The 27,406-nt window shown below is 35.0% G+C and overlaps 1 protein-coding gene across 2 annotated transcripts; it reads right to left on the minus strand.

Moving 5' to 3' along the window:
* Positions 1 to 509: 509 nt before the first annotated feature.
* Positions 510 to 27,406, minus strand: LOC144352226 (uncharacterized). Of its 2 annotated transcripts, XR_014929696.1 has the most exons (3): positions 27,348 to 27,386; positions 23,370 to 23,383; positions 510 to 1,117 (listed from the first exon to the last, which is right to left on the minus strand). XR_014929696.1 is itself a non-coding variant. In XM_085500242.1 (2 exons), the coding sequence occupies exon 2, from the start codon at positions 23,336 to 23,338 to the stop codon at positions 22,514 to 22,516; it is 825 nt and encodes a 274-aa protein (XP_085356368.1). In that variant the 5' UTR covers positions 23,339 to 23,383; positions 27,348 to 27,406; the 3' UTR covers positions 21,515 to 22,513. The 2 variants fall into 2 exon arrangements, 1 of the variants encoding a protein (XP_085356368.1); XM_085500242.1 differs by lacking the exon at positions 510 to 1,117 and having other exon boundaries at positions 21,515 to 23,383; positions 27,348 to 27,406.

Here is a 27,406-nt window from a genome sequence, read left to right on the forward strand (position 1 = left end):
CATGTAGATTGCCGTAAAGATCACAATCTCAATAGAGAAAGTATAGTTTTGTGAATGGTAAACTGACGTCCAGATTCAGAAGAACATGCAATAGAGGTAACATCATTTTTTATAAATCCAGTGTGGTGGTTGTCCCTTGGCACATATAACATCATTGTTTTATTATTAATTAACTTTATTTATTAGATTAAATTTCATTGGTTAAAACACTTAGCAGCAAATACTGAAATACATCGAAATACCATGAAACTTACAATTTGTTGTCTGCCATTTCCATATACAGAGGCATGACATGGTCAATGTACTGTTTTACTTCTTCTGGTAACTCTACGTTTATGTGAGATTGAGCTAGAAGCTGAAAGCAACTGCTTTCAATCGCGGTTTTGAAATACATTTCTACAAACTGTGGATTTTTCATACGATCAGGAAAATGGTGTATGTTTCCTGGTTTCCAATTTAAGAAGTTCTCACTGAATGAAAGACCCTGGCTAAGTAATATTTTTGTAACGTTTTTCTTGGATTTCTTATCAAATCATGCGATTCTACGATTATTGCTGGTAGATTTAATTCATTTGTGACGTACTTATAAAATCTGTAATTTTCTACAAAACGATGAACCTCAATGACACATTTTACTACATCTCCGACACCATATTCCACACGGCTGCATTCCGCTAGAGCACACTTGTACGAGGACATGATGGATGCCTTTGGATCACGAATAAGGAATGTGTGAATATACCCGGTAGGTAGGTATTTATAGTTTTTTCTTCCTCCACAACACCCTGTGTTATCTTTCATGAAGATGGCACTCTTTTCTGGACACGACGTTTTCTCTAATCTATCTTTCACTTCTTGGTATCTGTATCCAGGAATTGGAGGACTCCTACTGTAATCCTCGTGACATATTCTTTCTTCCCCTTCACAATAGGCCATAACAAAATGTTCATGGAAAACTGTAATTGAAGATTCTCCTGCAATTGCTAATTCAAATGCAGTTGATCTCGACCTGCCATGTGCCCATAACGCCACTCGCAAAGCTGGCGCTATATCGCAAAAAACGAGCTGCCATTGTCACTCTATGTACAATAAACGTCTTCGACTAGCAACTGGAAGTCTGTAATGGAAATGAGAACAATAAATTATAATCCCATTGCTGGCATTTCTCCCAATAAAAACAATGTAACTTAATATACCATTTTAGAGAGCATGCGATATAGAATTCTGGGCAGTTAACTGATAGCTAGACTGAACCAGAATGACTGAACTACGAGTATGTTTTGCTTCCTAGTCTTATACATGAGTATGTGATCATAACATTGATCACTTACATGCGCGGTATCATCAGTCACTAATCTGATGAAAATAAGATCCTAGTTTTGGCTTGTTTTTGTATATTTATTTTATTTTATTCTAGTATTTATTTTTTGAAGTTTTGGTAATTGCAAAAGCCAACAAGGATCTGACCCAATACCTTCTAATCTCGCATAAGTAACAGCCAATCACAGCCTCCCTTTTATACGGGCTGTCGGTTTTTACTTTTCAGTGTAGCGATAACTTGTACACAGTGGTATATCCAGATTTGGTGGGCTTGCATCCCTGAAACGCATGACGGTTCATATGATCTGGATTACGCATAGCTTCTCTGCGATTCACGCTCCGTATATTTTAAGCGAAGCTTGGACCCCCCCAATACGTTTTACTATATCCGCCACTGTCCGTACATTATATTTTGCCCACTTAAATTAACTATTAATAGAAAATTACTTGTATATTTTTTTTAATTTAAAAAAGTAATTTCACAGCATTTTACAATTTGTGTCATTACATTGAATAAGTTTTTCACTTCCAACAAATGTGTACACTTCCTGATGCATCTTCGCCAGCCAGGGTTCGTTTATGCAGTCATCGCTTCAACCAAACACTGCGCATAATTATATAGAATGGAAGCAAAAACATAAGTAAATCGTAATGATTAGAACACTGTAAACAGCTATAGTAAACAATGCAAACGGGTTTTAAAATGTATAACGGTCACCGACCCATGGCATCCACGCAGAATATTGGAGCAAAAAATATTTCCTGATCATCAATTGCAAATTAAAAATATTTATTCCAGTCAGCTCAATTACCTTAATAAAGAGTTATTGTATAATGTACAAAATGTTGATAAATTGTGACGAATATTTACAGCTTCGGTTCAATGCCGTAGACAATTTTGGTTCTATCTGTCTCACCTGTCTCGAGGGCAAGCGACGGGAAAAAAATACCGGTGTTCGGTCGAACAGGTGGAAAAAAATCGTCACTCCCTAAATAACTACGCAAAATAACGAACTGGAACCATTCAAGTCAAAATATAAACATAAACATGACTTTCGTTGCATTTGGCAATGATAAACTTACTGTAGAGCCGTGTCTTTCCCGATCGTTTTCGTCGCTAACGTTGGTATAATCCACCATTATATTTCAGTGTGTTTGTGACCTGTTTGCGACCTGGTGACGACATAAGGTGCGCTATAGAAGGAGGTCTGCGATGCGTTTACTAAAATCGTCGATGGGCTCAGATGTATGTAGAGTGGAATAAAAAAAATCACAAAATCAAAATAAAATAAAGGCATTCATAAAGTAATAAAAAATAAAATTAAAATAAGTTTATAGCTAGAACATTTAAAGCCCGTATACTACATCAGATTTTTATTAGGTTTTCAAGACACATGTCTTGGAAACCTTTTGTAATTGTTATGTTTTTTATTATTATTATTATTATTAGGTTTTCAAGACACATGTCTTGGAAACCTTTTGTAATTGTTATGTTTATTATTATTATTATTAGGTTTTCAAGACACATGTCTTGGAAACCTATTGTAATCGTTATGTTTTTTATTATTATTCCGCCAGATTTTTTCGCTAAGCGCCATTTCGACACCGTTGCACATATCTGGAAAAAATTTTCATATGTTTGTAAAGGTTGATGAGATCTAGTGCATATCCTAAGATGACGCATGTTGGTCACGTGGTACGGCGGCCATTTTGAATTTAAGACGAAATATGGCATGCTCATTTAAACACCTTTCTGAGGGTCTAGGAGTCTCAAACTTTCGCTTAAAAGAAGCATTGGCCCTAGAGCTACGTATTTCATGAAAAAAAAGTTGAACGGTCATGTGACTTTTTTTTCTAGAATTTTCTGAAATATTGTTTTGCATCTCATTTGCATAATTTTGATCGTATCAAAATTCCACGCCATAATTTTGAAGAACATCATACATACTACCGATTAATCAAAGAATCATGAAAGTGCGACCAACAGTTTTGGAGGAGTTGATTTATGAATATTTTTCACATTATATATAAAATAGTGAGCAATGATGCATTGTGGGAAAGGGGGGAGGGCCCTTAATACGATACACATTGTATTGCCATATATTGAGAACTATTGCATATACAAACATGGAACCAACGCTTTATTGAAGACATTGGACAAGAGAATTGACCAAAATATTGGATGACCATATATGGACATAAAACTCATTAAATATGCATGTCTCTAATATCTCATGCACTATTGCAAGTACAAACATGGAACCATGGCTATATTGAAGACATTGCACGAGAGAATTGACCAACATATTCAATGACCATATATGGTCATATGACTCATTAAATATGCATGTCTCTAATATCTCATGCACTATTGCAAGTACAAACATGGAACCAATGCTATATTGAAGACATTGAACAAAAGAATTGACCAACATAGTTGATGACCATATATGGTCATAGAACTCATTAAATATGCATATCCATAATATCTCTAGCACTTTAAAAGATAGAGACATGTACCCAAACCTATATTGAAAGCATTGGACAAGAGAATTGACCAACACATTCGATGACCATATATGGTCATGCAACTCATTAAATATGCTTGTCTCTAATAGCTCAGGCACTATTGCAAGCACAAACATGGAACCATGGCTATATTGAAGACATTGGACGAGAGAATTGACCAACATATTCAATGACCATATATGGTCATATAACTCATTAAATATGCATGTCTCTAATATCTCATGCACTATTGCAAGTACAAATATGGAACCAATGCAATATTGAAGACATTGGACAAAAGAATTGACCAACATAGTTGATGACCATATATGGTCATAGAACTCATTAAATATGCATATCCATAATATCTCTAGCACTTTAAAAGATAGAGACATGTACCCAAACCTATATTGAAAGCATTAGACAAGAGAATTGACCAACACATTCGATGACCATATATGGTCATGCAACTCATTAAATATGCATGTCTCTAATAGCTCAGGCACTATTGCAAGCACAAACATGGAACCATGGCTATATTGAAGACATTGGACGAGAGAATTGACCAACATATTCAATGACCATATATGGTCATATAACTCATTAAATATGCATGTCTCTAATATCTCATGCACTATTGCAAGTACAAATATGGAACCAATGCTATATTGAAGACATTGGACAAAAGAATTGACCAACATAGTTGATGGCCATATATGGCCATAGAACTCATTAAATATGCATATCCATAATATCTCTAGCACTTTAAAAGATAGAGACATGTACCCAAACCTATATTGAAAGCATTGAACAAAAGAATTGACGAACATAGTCGATGACCATATATGGTCATAGAACTCATTAAATACGCATGTCTCTAATATATTATGCACTATTGCAAGTACAAACATTGTACCAACCCTATATTGAAGACATTGGACAACAGAATTGACCAACATAGTTGATGACCATATATGGTCATAGAACTCATTAAATATGCACGTCTCTTATATATTATGCACTATTGCAAGTACAAACATGGTACCAACCCTATATTGAAGACATTGGACAACAGAATTGACCAACATAGTTGATGACCATATAAGGTCATTGAACTCATTAAATATACATGTCTCTAATATATTATGCACTATTGCAAGTACAAACATGTAACCAATGCTATATTGAAGACATTGGACAAAAGAATTGACCAACATATTCGATGACCATATATGGTCATAGAACTCATTAAACATGCATATCTATAATATCTCGATCACTTTTAAAGATATAGACATGTACCCAAACCTATATTGAAGACATTGGACAAGAGAATTGACCAACACATTCGATGACCATATATTGTCATAGAACTCATTAAATATGCATGTCTCTAATATCTCAGGCACTATTGCAAACACAAACATGAATCCAATGTTATATTGAAGACATTGGACAAAAGGATTGACCAACACATTCGATGACCATATATAGTCATAGAACTCATTAAATATGCATATCCATAATATCTCGAGCACTTTTAAAGATATAGACATGTACCCAAACCTATATTGAAGACATTGGACAAGAGAATTGACCAACACATTCGATGACCATATATGGTCATGCAACTCATTAAATATGCTTGTCTCTAATAGCTCAGGCACTATTGCAAGCACAAACATGGAACCATGGCTATATTGAAGACATTGGACGAGAGAATTGACCAACATATTCAATGACCATATATGGTCATATAACTCATTAAATATGCATGTCTCTAATATCTCATGCACTATTGCAAGTACAAATATGGAACCAATGCAATATTGAAGACATTGGACAAAAGAATTGACCAACATAGTTGATGACCATATATGGTCATAGAACTCATTAAATATGCATATCCATAATATCTCTAGCACTTTAAAAGATAGAGACATGTACCCAAACCTATATTGAAAGCATTAGACAAGAGAATTGACCAACACATTCGATGACCATATATGGTCATGCAACTCATTAAATATGCATGTCTCTAATAGCTCAGGCACTATTGCAAGCACAAACATGGAACCATGGCTATATTGAAGACATTGGACGAGAGAATTGACCAACATATTCAATGACCATATATGGTCATATAACTCATTAAATATGCATGTCTCTAATATCTCATGCACTATTGCAAGTACAAATATGGAACCAATGCTATATTGAAGACATTGGACAAAAGAATTGACCAACATAGTTGATGGCCATATATGGCCATAGAACTCATTAAATATGCATATCCATAATATCTCTAGCACTTTAAAAGATAGAGACATGTACCCAAACCTATACTGAAGGCATTGGACAAAAGAATTGATTAATATTTTAAATAACCATATATGGTCATATAACTCATTAAATATGCAAGTCTCTAATATCTTAGGCACTGTTACAAGTAGGAACATTGAACCAATGCTATATTGAAGACATTGGGCAAGAGAATTGACAAACATGCCCGATGACTATATATGGTCATGGAACTCATTAAATATGCATGGCTATAATATCTGGGACACTATCACATATACAAACATGGAACCAACATTAATTTTCAGGGCTATTGCAAACAGTCATACATGGCCATGCATTGCATGTGACTTGGCCATGTGCCATGGTCTTGAAAACCAGTGATTGCTGCTATGCAGCTATATTTATTATTATTAGGTTTTCAAGACACATGTCTTGGAAACCTATTGTAATCGTTATGTTTTTTATTATTATTCCGCCAGATTTTTCGCTAAGCGCCATTCGAACACCGTTGCACATATCTTGAAAATGTTTGCACATGTTTGTAAAGTTTGATGAGATCTAGTGCATATCCTAAGATGACGCATATAGGTCACGTGGTACGGCGGCCATTTTGAATTTAAGACGAAAAATGGCATGCTCATTTAAACACCTTTCTGAGGGTCTAGGAGTCTCAAACTTTCGCTTAAAAGAAGCATTGGCCTTAGAGCTACGTATTTCATGAAAAAAAAGTTGAACGGTCATGTGACTTTTTTTTTTAGAATTTTCTGAAATATTGTTTTGCATCTCATTTGCATAATTTTGATCGTATCAAAATTCTACGCCATAATTTTGAAGAACATCATACATACTACAGATTAATCAAAGAATCATGAAAGTGCGACCAGTAGTTTTGGAGCAGTTGATTTATGAATATTTTTCACATTTTATATAAAATAGTCAGCAATGATGCATTATGGGAAAGGGGGGAGGGCCCATATACGATACACATTGAATTGACATATATTGAGAACTATTGTATATACAAACATGGAACTAACGCTATATTGAAGACATTGGAGAAGAGGATTGACCAAAATATTGGATGACCATATATGGTCATGCAACTCATTAAATATGCATGTCTTTAATATCTCAGGCACTATTACAAGTACAAACATGCAACCAATGCTATATTGAAGACATTGGACGAGAGAATTGACCAACATATTCGATGACCATATATGGTCATAGAACTCATTGAATATGCATGTCTCTAATATCTCTTGCACTATTGCAAGTACAAACATGGAACCAACGCTATATTGTAGATATTGAACAAGAGAATTGACCAACATAGTTGATGACCATATATGGTCATAGAACTCATTAAATATGCATATCCATAATATCTCGAGCACTTTTAAAGATAGAGACATGTACCCAAACCTATATTGAAGACATTGGACAAGAAAATTGACCAACATATTCGATGACCATGTATGGTCATAGAACTCATTAAATATGCATGTCTCTAATATCTCAGGCACTATTGCAAGTAGGAACATGGTACCAATGCTATATTGAAGACATTTGACTAAAGGATTGACCAACATATTCGATGACCATGTATGGTCATAGAACTCATTAAATATGCATGTCTCTAATATCTTAGGCACTGTTGCAAGTAGGAACATTGAACCAATGCTATATTGAAGACATTGGACATGAGAATTGACAAACATACCCGATGACTATATATGGTCATGGAACTCATTAAATATGCATGGCTGTAATATCTCGGACACTATCACATATACAAACATGGAACCAACGTTAATTTTCAGGGCTATTGCAAACAGTCATACATGGCCATGCATTGCATGTGACTTGGCCATGTGCCATGGTCTTGAAAACCGGTCATTGCTGCTATGCAGCTATATTTATTATTATTATTATTATTATTCCGCCAGATTTTTCGCTAAGCGCCATTCGAACACCGTTGCACATATCTTGAAATTGTTTGCACATGTTTGTAAAGTTTGATGAGATCTAGTGCATATCCTAAGATGACGCATATTGGTCACGTGGTACGGCGGCCATTTTGAATTTAAGGCGAAAAATGGCATGCTCATTTAAACACCTTTCTGAGGGTCTAGGAGTCTCAAACTTTCGCTTAAAAGAAGCATTGACCCTAGAGCTACGTATATCAGAAAAAAAAAGTTGAACGGTCATGTGACTTTTTTTTCTAGAATTTTCTGAAATATTGTTTTGCATCTCATTTGCATAATTTTGATCGTATCGAAATTCCACGCCATAATTTTGAAGAACATCATACATACTACAGATTAATCAAAGAATCATGGAAGTGCGACCAGTAGTTTTGGAGCAGTTGATTTATGAATATTTTTCACATTTTATATAAAATAGTCAGCAATGTTGCATTATGGGAAAGGGGGGAGGGCCCATATACGATACACATTGAATTGACATATATTGAGAACTATTGCATATACAAACATGGAACTAACGCTATATTGAAGACATTGGACAAGAGAATTGACCAAAATATTGGATGACCATAAATGGTCATGCAACTCATTAAATATGCATGTCTCTAATATCTCAGGCACTATTGCAAGTACAAACATGGAACTAACGCTATATTGAAGACATTGGACAAGATAATTGACCAAGATATTGGATGACCATATATGGTCATGTAACTCATTAAATATGCATGTCTTTAATATCTCAGGCACTATTGCAAGTATAAACATGGAACCAATGCTATATTGAAGACATTGAACAAAAGAATTGATCAACATAGTGTATGACCATATATGGTCATATAACTCATTAAATATGCGTGTCTCTAATATCTCGGGCATTATTGCAAGTTCAAACATGGAATCAACGCTATATTGAAGACATAGGACGAGAGAATTGACCAACACAGTCGATTACCATATATGGTCATAGAACACATTAAGTATGCATATCCATAATATCTCGAGCACTTTTAAAGATAGGGACATGTACCCAAACCTATACTGAAGACATTGGACAAGAGAATTGTCCAACATATGAGATGACCATATATGGTCATAGAACTCATTAAATATGCATGTCTCTAATATCTCGAGTACTATTGTAAGCACAAACATGGAACCAATACTATATTGAAGACATTGGACAAAAGGATTGACCAACATATTCGATTACCATATATGGTCATAGAACTCATTAAGTATGCATATCCATAATATCTCGAGCACTTTTAAAGATAGGGACATGTACCCAAACCTATACTGAAGACATTGGACAAGAGAATTGTCCAACATATGAGATGACCATATATGGTCATAGAACTCATTAAATATGCATGCCTCTAATATCTTAGGCACTGATGCAGGTAGGAACATGGAACCAATGCTATATTGAAGTCATTGGACAAGAGAATTGACAAACATACCTGATGACTATATATGGTCATATAACTCATTACATATGCATGGCAATAATATCTTGGACACTATCACATATACAAACATGGGACCAACGTTAATTTTGGGGGCTATTGCAAACAGTCATACCTGGCCATGCATTGCATGTGACTTGGCCATGTGCCATGGTCTTGAAAACCGGTCATTGCTGCTATGCAGCTATATTTAGGTTTTCAAGACACATGTCTTGGAAACCTTTTGTAATTGTTAGGGTTTCGAGCCCATTTGATCGAAACCCTATTGAAATTGTTCCGTTTATTATTATTATTATGATTCCGCCTAAATTTTTGGTCACGCTTTATGTCAACACCGTTGGACCGATCAGTTCCATCCTTGCCACAATTGTAAAGCTGTATGAGATCTGGTGCAAATCCTAAGTTCAGACACATAGGTCACATGACCAGGCCGCCATCTTGGATTAAATGCGAAATTTTCAATGCCGAATTGCGCACCTTTCTGAGGGTCTGAGTGCTCCAATTTTTTTATGATAGTAGCAGTGCGACATGGGCTACAAAGTTCATCAAAAAAAACTTTAGCGGTCATGTGACTTTTTTTTTTAGAATTTTTTAAAATTTTGTTTTGCATCTCATTTGCATAATTTTCGACAAATCAACTAACCCTGAATAACTTTGAAAGATCATATGACATAGTATTTAATTCCAAAATATTGAGTCCAGGCGATAAGCCGTTTTTTATAAGAAGATTTTAGAATGTTTTTCCATATTTTTTTGTTCTTTTACATGGTCACGTGACCTCATTTTATAGACATAATTGCAATATCTCAAGCACTGTTACAGATAGGAACATGCAACCAGTGCAATATTGAAGTGATGGTACATGGAATTCTACTAACAAACAAGATGACCATATATGGTCATGTGATCTCATTAAATATGCATAAATGTAATATATCAAGCACTGTTACAGATAGGGACATGCAACCTGTGCAATATCGAAGCTATAAGACACGAGATGTTACTAACTAATGTGATGACCATATATGGTCATGTGACTTCATCAAATATGCATAAATGTAATAACTCAAGCACAGTTACAGACGGGAACATGCAACCAGTGCAATATTGAAGTGATGGTACATGAAATTTTACTAACAAACAAGATGACCATATATGGTCATGTGACCTCATTGAATATGCATAAATGTAATATATCAAGCACTGCAAGAGTTATGGACATGCAACCTGTGCAATATCGAAGGTATGGGTCAAGAGATGTGACTAACTAATGTGATGACCATATATGGTCATGTGACTTCATTAAATATGCATAATTGAATTATCTCAAGCACTGTTACAGACATGAACATGCAACCTGTGCAAAATCGAAGCTGTGGGACATGAGATGTGAGTAACTAATGTGATAACCGTATATGGTCATGTGACGTCATTAAATATGCATAATTGTAATAAATCAAGCACTATTACAGACGGGAACATGCAATCTGTGCAATATCGAATCTATGGAACAAGAGATGTGACTAACTAATGTGATGACCATATATGGTCATGTGACCTCATCAAATATGCATAAATGTTATATCTCAAGCAGAATCACAGATAGAGACATGCAACCTATGCAATATCGAAGCTATGAGACAAGAGATGTGGCTAACAAATGTGATGACCATATATGGTCACGTAATTTCATCAAATATGCATAAATGTAATAACTCAAGCACTGTTAAAGATAGGAACATGCAACCAGTGCAATATTGAAGCTATTGCACAACAGAAGTGACTAACACATCCGATGACCATATATGGTCATGTGACCTCATCAAATATGCATAAATGTTATATCTCAAGCACTGTTACAGATAGGAACATGCAACCAGTGCAATATTGAAGCTATTGCACAACAGAAGTCACTAACATATCCGATGACCATATATGGTCATGTGACCTCATCAAATAAGCATAAATGTAATAACTCAAGCACTATTACAGACGGGAACATGCAACCTGTGCAATATCGAATCTATGGAACAAGAGATGTGACTAACTAATGTGATGACCATATATGGTCATGTGACCTCATCAAATATGCATAAATGTTATATTTGAAACACAGTAACAGAAAGAAACACACAACCTGTGCAATATCGAAGCTATGAGACAAGATATGTGACTAACACATCTGATGCCCATACACGGTCATGTGACATCATTAAATATGCATAAATGTAATAACTCAAGCAGTGTTACAGACGGGAACATGCAACCTGTGCAATATCGAATCTATGGAACAAGAGATGTGACTAACTAATGTGATGACCACATATGGTCATGTGACCTCATCAAATATGCATAAATGTTACATCTCAAGCACTGTTACAGATAGGAAAATGCAACCAATGCAATATTGAAGTTATTGCACAACAGAGCTGACAAAAACATCTGATGACCATATATGGTCATGGGACATCATTAAATATGCAAGATTGTAATACCTTAAGCACTGTTACAGACAGGAACATGCAACATGTTTAGTATGAAGGCCATGCAATTTCCTTTAATATATTATTGTCAATGATGCTGATTTTGGAACGCTGCTAATAAGTCAGTGGGCTCGAAACCCGACATTGCTGCAACGCAGCTATATTTATGTTTTTTATTATTATTATTATTATTCCGCCAGATTTTTTGCTAAGCGCCATTCGAACACCGTTGCACATATCTTGAAAATTTTTTCAGATGTTTGTAAAGTCTGATGCGATCTAGTGCATATCCTAAGATGACGCATATTGGTCACGTGGTACGGCGGCCATTTTGAATTTTAGGCTAAAAATGGCATGCTCATTTAAACACCTTTCTGAGGGTCTAGGAGTCTCAAACTTTCGCTTAAAAGAAGCATTGGCCGTAGAGCTACGTATTTCATGAAAAAAAGTTGAACGGTCATGTGACTTTTTTTTCTAGAATTTTCTGAAATATTGTTTTGCATCTCATTTGCATAATTTTGATCGTATCAAAATTCCACGCCATAATTTTGAAGAACATAATACATACTACAGATTAATCAAAGAATCGTGAAAGTGCGACCAGTAGTTTTGGAGCAGTTGATTTATGAATATTTTTCACATTTTATATAAAATAGTCAGCAATGTTGCATTGTGGGAAAGGGGGGAGGGCCCATGTACGATACACATTGAATTGACATATATTGAGAACTATTGTATATACAAACATGGAACTAACGCTATATTGAAGACATTGGACAAGAGAATTGACCAAAATATTGGATGACCATATATGGTTATGCAACTCATTAAATATGCATGTCTCTAATATCTCAAGCACTATTGCAAGTACAAACATCGAACCAACGCTATATTGAAGACATTGGACAAAAGAATTGACCAACATAGTTGATGACCATATATGGTCATAAAACTCATTAAATATGCATATCTATAATATCTCAAGCACTTTTAAAGATATAGACATGTACCCAAACCTATACTGAAGACATTGGACAAGAGAATTGACCAACACATTCGATGACCATATATGGTCATGGAACTCATTGAATATGGATGTCTCTAATATCTCAGGCACTATTGCAAGTACAAACATGAAACCAATGTTATATTGAAGACATTGAACAAAAGAATTGATCAACATAGTTGATGACCATATATAGTCATATAACTCATTAAATATGCGTGTCTCTAATATCTCAGGCATTATTGCAAGTACAAACATGGAACCAACGCTATATTGAAGACATAGGACGAGAGAATTGACCAACATATTCGATGACCATATATGGTCATAGAACTGATTAAATATACACTTTTAAAGATAGAGACATGTACCCAAACCTATATTGAAGGTATTGGACAAGAAAATTGACCAACACATTTGATGATCATATATGGTCATGGAACTCATTGAATATGGATGTCTCTAATATCTCAGGCACTATTGCAAGTACAAACATGGAACCAATGTTATATTGAAGACATTGAACAAAAGAATTGATCAACATAGTTGATGACCATATATGGTCATATAACTTATTAAATATGCGTGTCTCTAATATCTCAGGCACTATTGCAAGCACGAACATGAAACCAATGTTATATTGAAGACATTGGACAAAAGGATTGACCAACATATTCGATTACCATATATGGTCATAGAACTCATTAAATATGCATATCCATAATATCTCGAGCACTTTTATAGATAGGGACATGTACCCAAACATATACTGAAGACATTGGACAAGAGAATTGTCCAACATATGAGATGACCATATATGGTCATATAACTCATTAAATATGCATGCCTCTAACATCTTAGGCACTGTTGCAGGTAGGAACATGGAACCAATGCTATATTGAAGTCATTGGACAAGAGAATTGACAAACATACCTGATGACTATATATGGTCATATAACTCATTACATATGCATGGCAATAATATCTTGGACACTATCACATATACAAACATGGGACCAACGTTAATTTTGGGGGCTATTGCAAACAGTCATACCTGGCCATGCATTGCATGTGACTTGGCCATGTGCCATGGTCTTGAAAACCGGTCATTGCTGCTATGCAGCTATATTTAGGGTTTCGAGCCCATTTGGTCGAAACCCTATTGTAATTGTTCCGTTTATTATTAGGGTTTCGAGCCCATTTGGTCGAAACCCTATTGAAATTGTTCCGTTTATTATTATTAGGTTTTCAAGACACATGTCTTGGAAACCTATTGTAATCGTTATGTTTTTTATTATTCCGCCAGATTTTTTCGCTAAGCGCCATTTCGACACCGTTGCACATATCTGTAAAAAATTTTCATATGTTTGTAAAGGTTGATGAGATCTAGTGCATATCCTAAGATGACGCATATTGATCACGTGGTACGGCGGCCATTTTGAATTTAAGGCGAAAAATGGCATGCTCATTTGAACACCTTTCTGAGGGCCTAGGAGTCTCAAACTTTCGCCTAAAAGATGCATTGGCCCTAGAGCTACGTATATCAGAAAAAAAAAGTTGAACGGTCATGTGACTTTTTTTTCTAGAATTTTCTGAAATATTGTTTTGCATCTCATTTGCATAATTTTGATCGTATCGAAATTCCACGCCATAATTTTGAAGAACATCATACATACTACAGATTAATCAAAGAATCATGGAAGTGCGACCAGTAGTTTTGGAGCAGTTGATTTATGAATATTTTTCACATTTTATATAAAATAGTCAGCAATGTTGCATTATGGGAAAAGGGGGAGGGCCCATATACGATACACATTGAATTGACATATATTGAGAACTATTGCATATACAAACATGGAACTAACGCTATATTGAAGACATTGGACAAGAGAATTGACCAAAATATTGGATGACCATAAATGGTCATGCAACTCATTAAATATGCATGTCTCTAATATCTCAGGCACTATTGCAAGTACAAACATGGAACTAACGCTATATTGAAGACATTGGACAAGATAATTGACCAAGATATTGGATGACCATATATGGTCATGTAACTCATTAAATATGCATGTCTTTAATATCTCAGGCACTATTGCAAGTATAAACATGGAACCAATGCTATATTGAAGACATTGAACAAAAGAATTGATCAACATAGTGTATGACCATATATGGTCATATAACTCATTAAATATGCGTGTCTCTAATATCTCGGGCATTATTGCAAGTTCAAACATGGAATCAACGCTATATTGAAGACATAGGACGAGAGAATTGACCAACATATTCGATGACCATATATGGTCATAGAACTGATTAAATATGCATATCCATATATCTCGAACACTTTTAAAGATAGAAACATGTACCCAAACCTATATTGAAGACTTTGGACAAGATAATTGACCAACACAGTCGATGACCATATATGGTCATACAACTCATTAAATATGCATGTCTCTAATATCTCGAGTACTATTGTAAGCACAAACATGGAACCAATACTATATTGAAGACATTGGACAAAAGGATTGACCAACATATTCGATTACCATATATGGTCATAGAACACATTAAGTATGCATATCCATAATATCTCGAGCACTTTTAAAGATAGGGACATGTACCCAAACCTATACTGAAGACATTGGACAAGAGAATTGTCCAACATATGAGATGACCATATATGGTCATAGAACTCATTAAATATGCATGCCTCTAATATCTTAGGCACTGATGCAGGTAGGAACATGGAACCAATGCTATATTGAAGTCATTGGACAAGAGAATTGACAAACATACCTGATGACTATATATGGTCATATAACTCATTACATATGCATGGCAATAATATCTTGGACACTATCACATATACAAACATGGGACCAACGTTAATTTTGGGGGCTATTGCAAACAGTCATACCTGGCCATGCATTGCATGTGACTTGGCCATGTGCCATGGTCTTGAAAACCGGTCATTGCTGCTATGCAGCTATATTTATTATTATTATTATTCCGCCAGATTTTTCGCTAAGCGCCATTCGAACACCGTTGCACATATCTTAAAATTTTTTTCATATGTTTGTAAAGTTTGATGAGATCTAATGCATATCCTAAGATGACGCATATTGGTCACGTGGTACGGCGGCCATTTTGAATTTTAGGCAAAAAATGGCATGCTCATTTAAACACCTTTCTGAGGGTCTAGGAGTCTCAAACTTTCGCTTAAAAGAAGCATTGGCCCTAGTGCTACGTATTTCATGAAAAAAAAGTTGAACGGTCATGTGACTTTTTTTTTTAGAATTTTCTGAAATATTGTTTTGCATCTCATTTGCATAATTTTGATCGTATCGAAATTCCACGCCATAATTTTGAAGAACATCATACATACTACAGATTAGTCAAAGAATCGTGAAAGTGCGACCAGTAGTTTTGGAGCAGTTGATTTATGAATATTTTTCACATTTTATATAAAATAGTCAGCAATGTTGCATTGTGGGAAAGGGGGGAGGGCCCATATACGATACACATTGAATTGACATATATTGAGAACTATTGTATATACAAACATGGAACTAACGCTATATTGAAGACATTGGACAAGAGAATTGACCAAAATATTGGATGACCATATATGGTCATGCAACTCATTAAATATGCATGTCTCTAATATCTCAGGCACTATTGCAAGTACAAACATGGAACCAACGCTATATTGAAGACATTGGACAAAAGAATTGACCAACATAGTTGATGACCATATATGGTCATAGAACTCATTAAATATGCATATCTATAATATCTCGAGCACTTTTAAAGATATAGACATGTACCCAAACCTATAGTGAAGACATTGGACAATAGAATTGACCAACACATTCGATGACCATATATGGTCATGGAACTCATTGAATATGCATGTCTCTAATATCTCAGGCACTATTGCAAGTACAAACATGGAACCAATGTTATATTGAAGATATTGAACAAAAGATTTGATCAACATAGTTGATGACCATATATGGTCATATAACTTATTAAATATGCGTGTCTCTAATATCTCAGGCATTATTGCAAGTACAAACATGGAACCAACGCTATATTGAAGACATAGGACGAGAGAATTGACCAACATATTCGATGACCATATATGGTCATAGAACTGATTAAATATGCATATCCATATATCTCGAACACTTTTAAAGATAGAAACATGTACCCAAACCTATATTGAAGACATTGGACAAGATAATTGACCAACACAGTCGATGACCATATATGGTCATACAACTCATTAAATATGCATGTCTCTAATATCTCGAGTACTATTGTAAGCACAAACATGGAACCAATACTATATTGAAGACATTGGACAAAAGGATTGACCAACATATTCGATTACCATATATGGTCATAGAACTCATTAAGTATGCATATCCATAATATCTCGAGCACTTTTAAAGATAGGGACATGTACCCAAACCTATACTGAAGACATTGGACAAGAGAATTCTCCAACATATGAGATGACCATATATGGTCATAGAACTCATTAAATATGCATGCCTCTAATATCTTAGGCACTGTTGCAGGTAGGAACATGGAACCAATGCTATGTTGAAGTCATTGGACAAGAGAATTGACAAACATACCTGATGACTATATATGGTCATATAACTCATTACATATGCATGGCAATAATATCTTGGACACTATCGCATATACAAACATGGGACCAACATTAATTTTGGGGGCTATTGCAAACAGTCATACCTGGCCATGCATTGCATGTGACAAACATACCTGATGACTATATATGGTGATGGAACTCATTAAATATGCATGGCTATTATATCTCGGACACTATCACATATACAAACATGGAACCAACGTTAATTTTCAGGGCTATTGCAAACAGTCATACATGGCCATGCATTGCATGTGACTTGGCCATGTGCCATGGTCTTGAAAACCGGTGATTGCTGCTATGCAGCTATATTTATTATTATTATTATTATTATTATTATTATTATTATTATTATTATTATTATTATTATTATTATTACAACAACAGGCGCGGTATCATCAGTCACGTACTCGCTTCTATTGAAGTTGTTAACACCTTTTTAGCCGTGGTGTGTTTACTTTAAACAATGTTCTGCAGCCCAACAACAGTTTATCATGGACTAACACTGGAATGAGTCCCAACTGCCTGTCAAATTGATTTCGTTGCATTCACTGTAATTTTATCTGTCAAATAATATCACAAGAGCCGTGAATATTGGAATTGGAGAAGGAGTGTCGCAATTAATGCCATTAATGTATTGTTTTGGTTGATAGTTGTTTCTCACATTAGCCAGGCGTACATGCCATTTCAAATGTACAATTGAAAGTAACATCTGGCTCCACAGAGTGTGGCATAATGATTTAGTAACAGATTAGTTGTTTAGAAAACTCTTCTGCTGCAAGAAACATTAAATAACGCATTAGTTGTTTGGTATTTCTTTCTGCACAATGTGTGGGTACACTTTCCATATGATTTCAGTTCTAGGTTGTGGGATGAGCAAATGGTAATTTCATCCTTTATTTCAACATTTCTGTGGTAACGTACATTTTTAGAGCATTTATCACTATTTTGCATAGCCTTCTCGTTCACTCGTCCCAAACAAATCTACAACAGCTAACTTGGACTGCTTTTGCGTTTTTGTTCCACAAATATAGCCTTGTTCAAATAACTTATAATTTTCATGTTTTGATAATCTTTGATTTTCTGAATTTCGATGAGTGACTTGAAACCTCAGTATTGGATTTGGGTGGTAAACATTTACCTAAATTAGATGCAAATGAACTCTTGTTTTACATGCCAATATACTAGAATAATATAATAGCAATAACACCCTCGCCTAAGGCGGGTATACCACCCGATATGGCAGAATTCACTCCATATATGCACTCGCCTGCTGCTCGGGTTTGCTGCTTGAACATAGTGTGGTGGGTTATTTACTTTCCTAGAAAGAACGACTTATTGTTCGATTATAAGTATGGATTTCAATTTGTGATTGAGGTCTGTAGAACACGTATGAATAGATTAATCGGTTGCCACATCGTGGTTTGGATGACACTATGTTTACTTTCACATCGGTTATATATACTAAATCACATAAACTGCAGGCACACATCTCACCTTTATCTCGTCTGTCGTCTGGTGAGTATGACCCGAGCATCAATACGCGAACAATAGCGGAAATAATTAATTTCAATCCATGTTATATTTATAGTTACTTAATTGTCACACAAACCTATTGAGTTGATGAGGATGGTAGACAAGAGTGATATGTATAAATATGTACATGGTCAATGCTCTTCATTTGCCCCGTTAAAGCGCGGTAGTCGTCGCGCCGCGCATGCGCGAGATATGGGTCTCATATAAACAAAGCCGGCGGATTTGACTGTTATGCACATCAACTAGTACAAGCTGAGGGGTTACCATGCTTTAATTAGGAATTTTTTTTATGGTTTTTGGAAGGTATCGAAAGAGTCTCCGGCAGTAATTAGTGCAAGTGGCGCCCAGAGCAAAACTCGTACTCGTGATTTTATTAGAAAATTGGATCATGGGAAAATGATTGTTTATCACAAATGTCGCACATGCGCGGTGCGACGACTACCGTTAAATATATACAGCATTGGGGTTTTCAGCCAATTTATATATTATGAAAATGAATAAACATATTTTTATCAAGTAACGGTTCGATTTCACCCCAACTATGTTCTTGAAGGCATCATTTTAATTTAAATAATTCTAGGTATTCTTTTTGTTTTTTACATCGTAATGTGAACAATGGAATTTGATGAAGATTACTTGTGCACGTACTGAAAAGCCCGCACTATATAAATACCTTTCAAAACCACTGCAGCGTTCTATCTTTGGAAACCATTTGGTTTTTAATATTTTTAGTGCTGAAATGCTGGAATTTAAAACGCAAAGCTGTAAGATTGAATTTTTCAGTTTGCAGGCAAATCTGTATGTTTTTTATTTCTAAATATTGGTGTTCTGTGCACGTTTCCTCAAATATTGTAATATGTACGTTGTGTATCATTTGACCATAGTTGAATCACTGAGGTCCACGTGTATCAATCAAATTATGTTTAGAATACAAGGTCAAATTTTAATAGCACAATTTTGCATCTAATCAAACTATGACCCAGAAATGTTCGTGCGTGCGTTATCCTCTGTTATCATTTACATGTATTGTTCTTACACTAATGAATATTGATTTTGTAATATATGTCCATACAACTCAGTTCCTGTGTGTTGACTTTTTATTTTTTCTGTTATGTAGGAATATATGGTGATTTTGATTATTGCTCTATCAAAAATAATAGGATATTGGAGAATTTTACTAGTCCATGAAATGATTACTTTGATAGATACAATAACATCTTTAAATCTTTATGATTATTAATCAAATCTGTGCTAGAGGTTATGTAAATGTTTTATATTCGGATAAGATTTGTATTGGAATTGAATTCTATATGTTTGATATAGAACATAAATTAAAGGACGGTGGTCGTCGTCCTGCGCATGTGCGACCTTTGTGTTGATAAACATTGATTTTCCCCAAATCCAATGCGCTCTTTTAATGAAAATCACAATTATGAGGTTTGGCCTAGCCACGACTTGCGCTAATTACCGCCGGTAACTCCTTCAATACCTTCCAATCACCTAAAAAATACGCAATTATATCTTGGTAACGTCGTTGGTCTGCAAAACATTCAAAGCGTGGGGCGACGACTACCGCCCTTTAAGTAAAATAATTTGATTAACTTATTTTCTAATTTTTGCGATTTACCCGAATATGCATTATGTCTGTTTAGAAAAAAATATTCTGAGCGACAGACTGGTAAAATTGTGAAGCATCAAATAGGAATGCAAAATCTGGTTGAACCATTGGTGACGTGATTTTATTACAACTATGTCACTATTTGATGAACAATCGTAAAATAATTGTTGAAGTACATCGACCTCACATAATTGTTCAACATGAGCTTTGATAAAAGGTTCCTCCATTGGACAGACACCATCGGATGCTCCACTGCAGATCTCGATCTTTATTAATGAAATGAAATTGGGTTTAGCTTTTTCACGCCACACTTGGATTATATAGTTATATATTATGTTCTTTTGAAACTTAAATTATGTTAAATATCATGTGAACATTCCCGTTGAAATAAGTGTCGATGGTGTTTTCACTCGGTGGGGACGCAAGATATCTCTTTGATAACTTCAATACTGAGCTGACGAATACGCTCAGAATGGATATTAATTCTATTAAACATATCAGTGGTAATTGTCGCCAGACTTCGTCAGATATACTATAGTACTTTCGTCCTGCTACCCCATACATAAACGTACGCTTGCATACAATCAAATTCAACGAATCAATTGTAATAAAATATCCAGAATACAAAACAAGAACGTTATTAAATACAAATCCCAGTCAGTTTCGTAAAGCAACCCAAATCATAATATGGCTACACCTGACAAACGTTATAAAAAAATCAGATACATTCTGATAACAATAACAATATTGCTAGCATATAAACGAATAAAATTACGATTAATTGTTATGCACGGCTCATGTACCGGTGTTGTGACTACTTCCATACCCACTTGTACAGTTTAAATATGTTAAATAACTCTAGATACAAAGTTGCAAAATATAAAAAAAATATTACATGGAATAGTTGAGACGTACTGGCATAGACGATTGAATGCAATTGTCCCGTCAGACACGGGTGACACATGAGTTGTTACATCCGTATATCCTAAGATGCACAGTCGAATTGCACGCCCTGTAAACTAGACATGCTACATGGAAAATGCGCGTATTTAGAAATATGACAATGTTTACAAATTAAAGATGAGATTATTCACAAAATGTTACATATATATATATATTCTAAAAGCTTGTGAGAAAAAATGCAACAATTTACAAATTAAATTATTTCAAACATGTTACTGAATTTAGCGCTAGAGTTTAATCTGTCTGCCAACAAACAATAGCAGAATGATTTATTCTATTTTAATGTAAAACTAGAAATATACTTTAACAGAACAAAAATCAAACTTCTAATCGGATTATACATCACATGGAATGCAGCAATAAAAATAGAAGCATGTAGATTGTCGTAAAGATCACAATCGCAATGTAAAAAGTATAGTTTTGTGAATGGTAAACTGACGTCCAGATTCAGAAGAACATGCAATAGAGGTAACATCATTTTTTTATAAATCCAGTGTGGTGGTTGTCCCTTGGCACATATAACATCATAGATTTATTTTCAATCAACTTTATTTATTGGATTAAATTACATCAGTTAAAACAATTAGCAGCAAACGAACTGAAATACATCGAAATACCATGAAACTTACAATTTGTTGTCTGCCATTTCCATATACAGAGGCATGATATGATCAATGTACTGTTTTACTTCTTTTGGTAACTCATCTATGTTTATGTGAGATTGAGCTAGAGGCTGAAAGCAATTGCTTTCAATCGCGGTTTTGAAATACATTTCCACAAAGTGTGGATTTTTCATACGTTCGGGAAAATGGTGTATATTTCCTGGTTTCCAATTTAAGAAGTTCTCACTAAATGAAAGACCTGTTGCTAAGCAATACTTTTGTAACGTTTTTCTTGGATATCTTATCAAATCATCTGATTCTACGATTATTGCTGGTAGATTTAATTCATTTGTGACGTACTTATACAATTTGTAATTTTCTTCAAAGCGATGAACCTCAATGACACATTTTACTACATCTCGGACACAATATCCCACACGGCTGCATCCCGATAGAGCACACTTGTACGAGGACATGATGGATGCCTTTGGATCACGAATCAGGAATGTGTGAATATAACCAGTGGGTAGGTATTTATAGTTTTTTCTTCCTCCAAGACACCCTGCGTTATCTTTAATGAAGATGGCACTCTTTTCTGGACACGAAGTTTTCTCTAATCTATCTTTCACTTCTTGGTATGTGTATCCAGGAACTGGAGGACCCCTAATGTAATCCTCGTGGCCTATTCTATTCTCCCCTTCATAATATGCCATAACAAATTGTTCATGGAAAACTTTAATTGAAGGTTCTCCTGCAATTGCTAATTCAAATGCAGTTGATCTCGACCTGCCATGTGCCCATAACGCCACTCGCAGAGATGGCGCTATATCGCAAAAATAAGCAGCCATTTCACTATATGTACAATAAACGTCCACCTACTTGTAACTGGAAGTCTGAAATGGAAATTAGAACAACAAATTAGAATCCCATTGCTGGCATTTCTGCCAATAACAAAACATTGTTGGTTTAATTTGAAACATATATTTATGTAATATGGTAGACAATTTATGTATGCATATTAGTATTTCATCCAACTATATTAGGAAACGCGAATTCCAAATATGGAACGATTACGCACGTAACCCGTGGTGTGACCGTACCCTACACAAAGAGCTTCTCTAAATCTGTTCTAACGTTTTGGATTTAGTTTTGGATGTATGGCCGCCCTTGAATAAACAGTGTAATCACGTTATCAATTTAAGTTTATTTGCTTGATAAGCTTAGTTTCGAGTGTTATACAATATCACAACAAACAATTATTTTTGTACAAAACGTGATATGTGACCTTTAAACTTGACGGGGTGCAGAGCACTGTCTTGTCTACGCTCTTTTATAATGTATCAGCAACATTCTCATAAGCCACGGCACCTGAACCAAACGAGAATGTCATCTGAGCAGAACTACATAATGAAATGCGAGTACCCGAGTAAGCTACGTTTTTTAATTTTTTTGAAGGATGATATTAATAAATATTCAACACGTGGTTCTGTTAGTCTATCGGGCGATTTCAACGCCAGAACCAAAAACATCATGGATGTTAAAATTAACTACCAGTCAGATCACTGCCGAATAACTTTTCATCTTCAAACAAATGCACTTTACAAGAATAATAGTTCTAAAATAACACACACCCACAGTGATAAATTAGTACATGAAACTGACACTTACATTTGGAAGAGTCAAATTTGATATTTAACCAAATGCTACAAAACAGAGCTATTACAATTGTAATTAATAATCCTAACAATAAACATTTTTACGATACACAGCAATCAATTGATGGGGCAAATACTATTCTCTCAAGTATTTACATTGAAGCAGCCGGTGGATGTCTGAAAACCATATCAGGAGAAAACCCCAAAAAACTAAATGTAAACGAAAATGATTCAACAAGGACCAACATAATCTAAATAAAGAACTTTTGGGTATCTGCAGTAAATTTAGTGCAAACCCATACAACATTGAACTGCGAGAAAAATTCCACAGTCTGAAGAGGGAATACAAACGTCTAATAAAAAAGAAAAAAGAGATTTCGAAAATGATGTATTAAACAAGCTCGAAGGTTTTAACAAATCAAACCCAAGTGAGTCCTGGATTCTATTGAGAGAGCTAAAAGACACCAAAATAAACAATGACTCTGAAAATGTTGACAGGCAAGCCTGGTTTGTCTGAGTAAATAAACAAGTAATACAATGAGCAAAAACTTATTGCAGACAAGCACATCAGCACAGACAAGCACAATTAGAAATCCAAAATGCTATAGCTAAACTCAAAAATAAAGAAGCTCCAAGCGCAGATAAAATTACCAATGAAATTACCAAGACCAGCAGGAACCCATTAGTAAAACCATTACAAAAACTATTCAATGTAATCCTGCAGAGTGGATACATACTTAATTGCTGGAATTTAGGAAAGATCACGCATATTTTCAAAAAAGGTGACAAAACAAATCCAAACAATTACAGAGGCATCACACTTTTAGTATCAGTAAACTTTTCACCTCCATTCTTAAGGAACGGCTTTTGAAACATCTAAAGGAAAGCACCACAATTATCACAGAACAAATAGGATTCATGCCAAACTTTAGCACGAAAGACTATTTATTTGTCCTCAAACAACTAACTACCTAAGCAACAAAAAGACTTTGTTTGCTTGTTTCATTGACTTCCAGAAAGCCTTTTGATTCCAGCTGGCATCTAGGTCTCTTCTGGAAACTTATCCAGAAGTTATATAAGTGGTATCACAGGTAAATTCTACAACATCATAAAACCCATTTATCTGAACTCAACAGAATGTCTTAAACTTAAACAGGGTCTAACAGACAGTTTCACAATTAATAGAGGCATTAGACAATGGGATGGACTCAACCCACTTCTTTGCAATATCTATGTATATGACATTGAAACAACATGGCTTGTAATGGCCCGCCATGTCTGCTATATGCAGACGACCTCGTAGTGTTTTCCCAATCACATATCGGCTTACAAAATGCCATAAATTCTCTTGAAACTTGCTGTAAGAAATGGAAACTCAATATTAATATCTCTAAGTCGAAACTCGTCATGTTTAGTAGGTGAACAAAATCACAGGACAAATTGAAACTGCATTGAAACAGAAACTTGAATATTGGATCAAAATAAATAATTCTAACCCAAATTCGCTGCTACATGAAGCTTACAATTTTGGAATACATCTTGATAAAAAAAGAAAAGACAACTGGGTAACAGACATAAAACAAATTTTAGAAAGTTTAAATATGTGAAATATTTGGAAAAACCATAAATCTCCTGATGACAACGCGCAAACTAGAACAATCCTTTGAAATACATAGCACAGAAACATTACATTATGACAATAAGGGTAGAAATCATTAAAAAATAGTTACGAACATATAGGAAATTAAAACAGAATTTACATATGAAAAATATCTCACCGCAATGAAAAATCCAAATCATCGAGCTGATATGAAAAAACTCAGAATAAGTGCTCATACCCTTCAAATCGAAAGGGGCAGATATAATAACCGTTTAGCTGAGGACCGAATTTGCCCGGTTGGTGACGAACAGTAAATTGAGAACGAAAAACATTTTTTTCTCAATTGTAATCTTTACAAGGAGGAACGAGAAATCATGATCGAGAATATCAAATACAATAAAAGCAACTTGAGAACAAGTGATGAACACCTTAGATATACTAAAAAGTTAAAATAACAAAACAATAATTGAACTAGGAAAATTCATTCACACTTGTTTCAAATGGCGACAAGAAAAATCCTAAAATGCCTCAACCAACCACCAAATATTTTTTTTATTCTTTTCTTTACATTCAAATGTTTTTGATTGTCTTGTGTTTTTTGTTGTTGTTGTTGTTATTTTTTGGATTACTTTATTGTATTTTCAACTAAGATCCCACTCTGGGATACGGTTTCAATTAAGATTATTATTATTGTTACAGGCGCGGGATCATCAGTCACGTACTCGCTTCTATTGAAGTTGTCAATACCATTTTTAGCCGTGGTGTGTTTCCTTTAAACAATGCTCTGCCGCCCAACGACAGTTTATCATGGACGTACTCCATGAGTTTATTGTTCGTAATTTAGCGTATATATATAAAGTGCAAGAAGTAGATCATTTAATTTGGAGACAAATTGAAGGAACCTTGCTACATTGTCACAATCCGACTTTTCCCCTGTTGATTAACGCTCCCAATTCATTACGCGAAGAATGCACAAACGTGCATTCGAATCCTGACTGAAACAGATTGTTAGTTTAGATGTGTATTCTGTTTCAGCCGGCCACACACGTCTACGGGCACAGGTTTCAATCACTCAGGGCCGTACGGCGGCGAGTGAATGAACAAACATATATATCATTGTGTCAAATATAGTGTTTACTCATGAAAAATTCAGTGTACAACTACATACAGTTTTTACAATTATTCAGATTCAAGACACGTAAACATTTACCTAAATTACATACAAGTGAAATGTTGTTTTACTGGTTTTATCGAATTGCCAATATAGTGGTATAATATAATAGCAATAACACCTTCGCCGAAGTCGGGTATACCACTCGATATGGCAGAATTCACTCCATATATGCACTCGCCTGCGGCTCGGGTTTACTGCTTGAACATAGTATGGTGGGTTATTTACTTTCTTAGAAAGCGCGACTTATTGTTTGATTATAATTCCGGGTTTCAATGCCAATTTGCCATGATTGTAAATTTGTGATTGAGGTCTGTACAACACGTATGACTAGATAAATCGATTGCCATAGCGTGATTTGGATGACACTATGTTCACTTTCACATAGGTTATATATATTAAATCACATAAACTGCAAGTACAGATCTTACCTTTTTTCCCGTCTGTCGACTGGTGAGTATGGCCCGAGCATCAACACGCAAACAATAGC

Source organism: Saccoglossus kowalevskii, chromosome 6 (assembly GCF_978046115.1).
Source record: "Saccoglossus kowalevskii chromosome 6, keSacKowa6.1, whole genome shotgun sequence".
NCBI lineage: Eukaryota > Metazoa > Hemichordata > Enteropneusta > Harrimaniidae > Saccoglossus > Saccoglossus kowalevskii.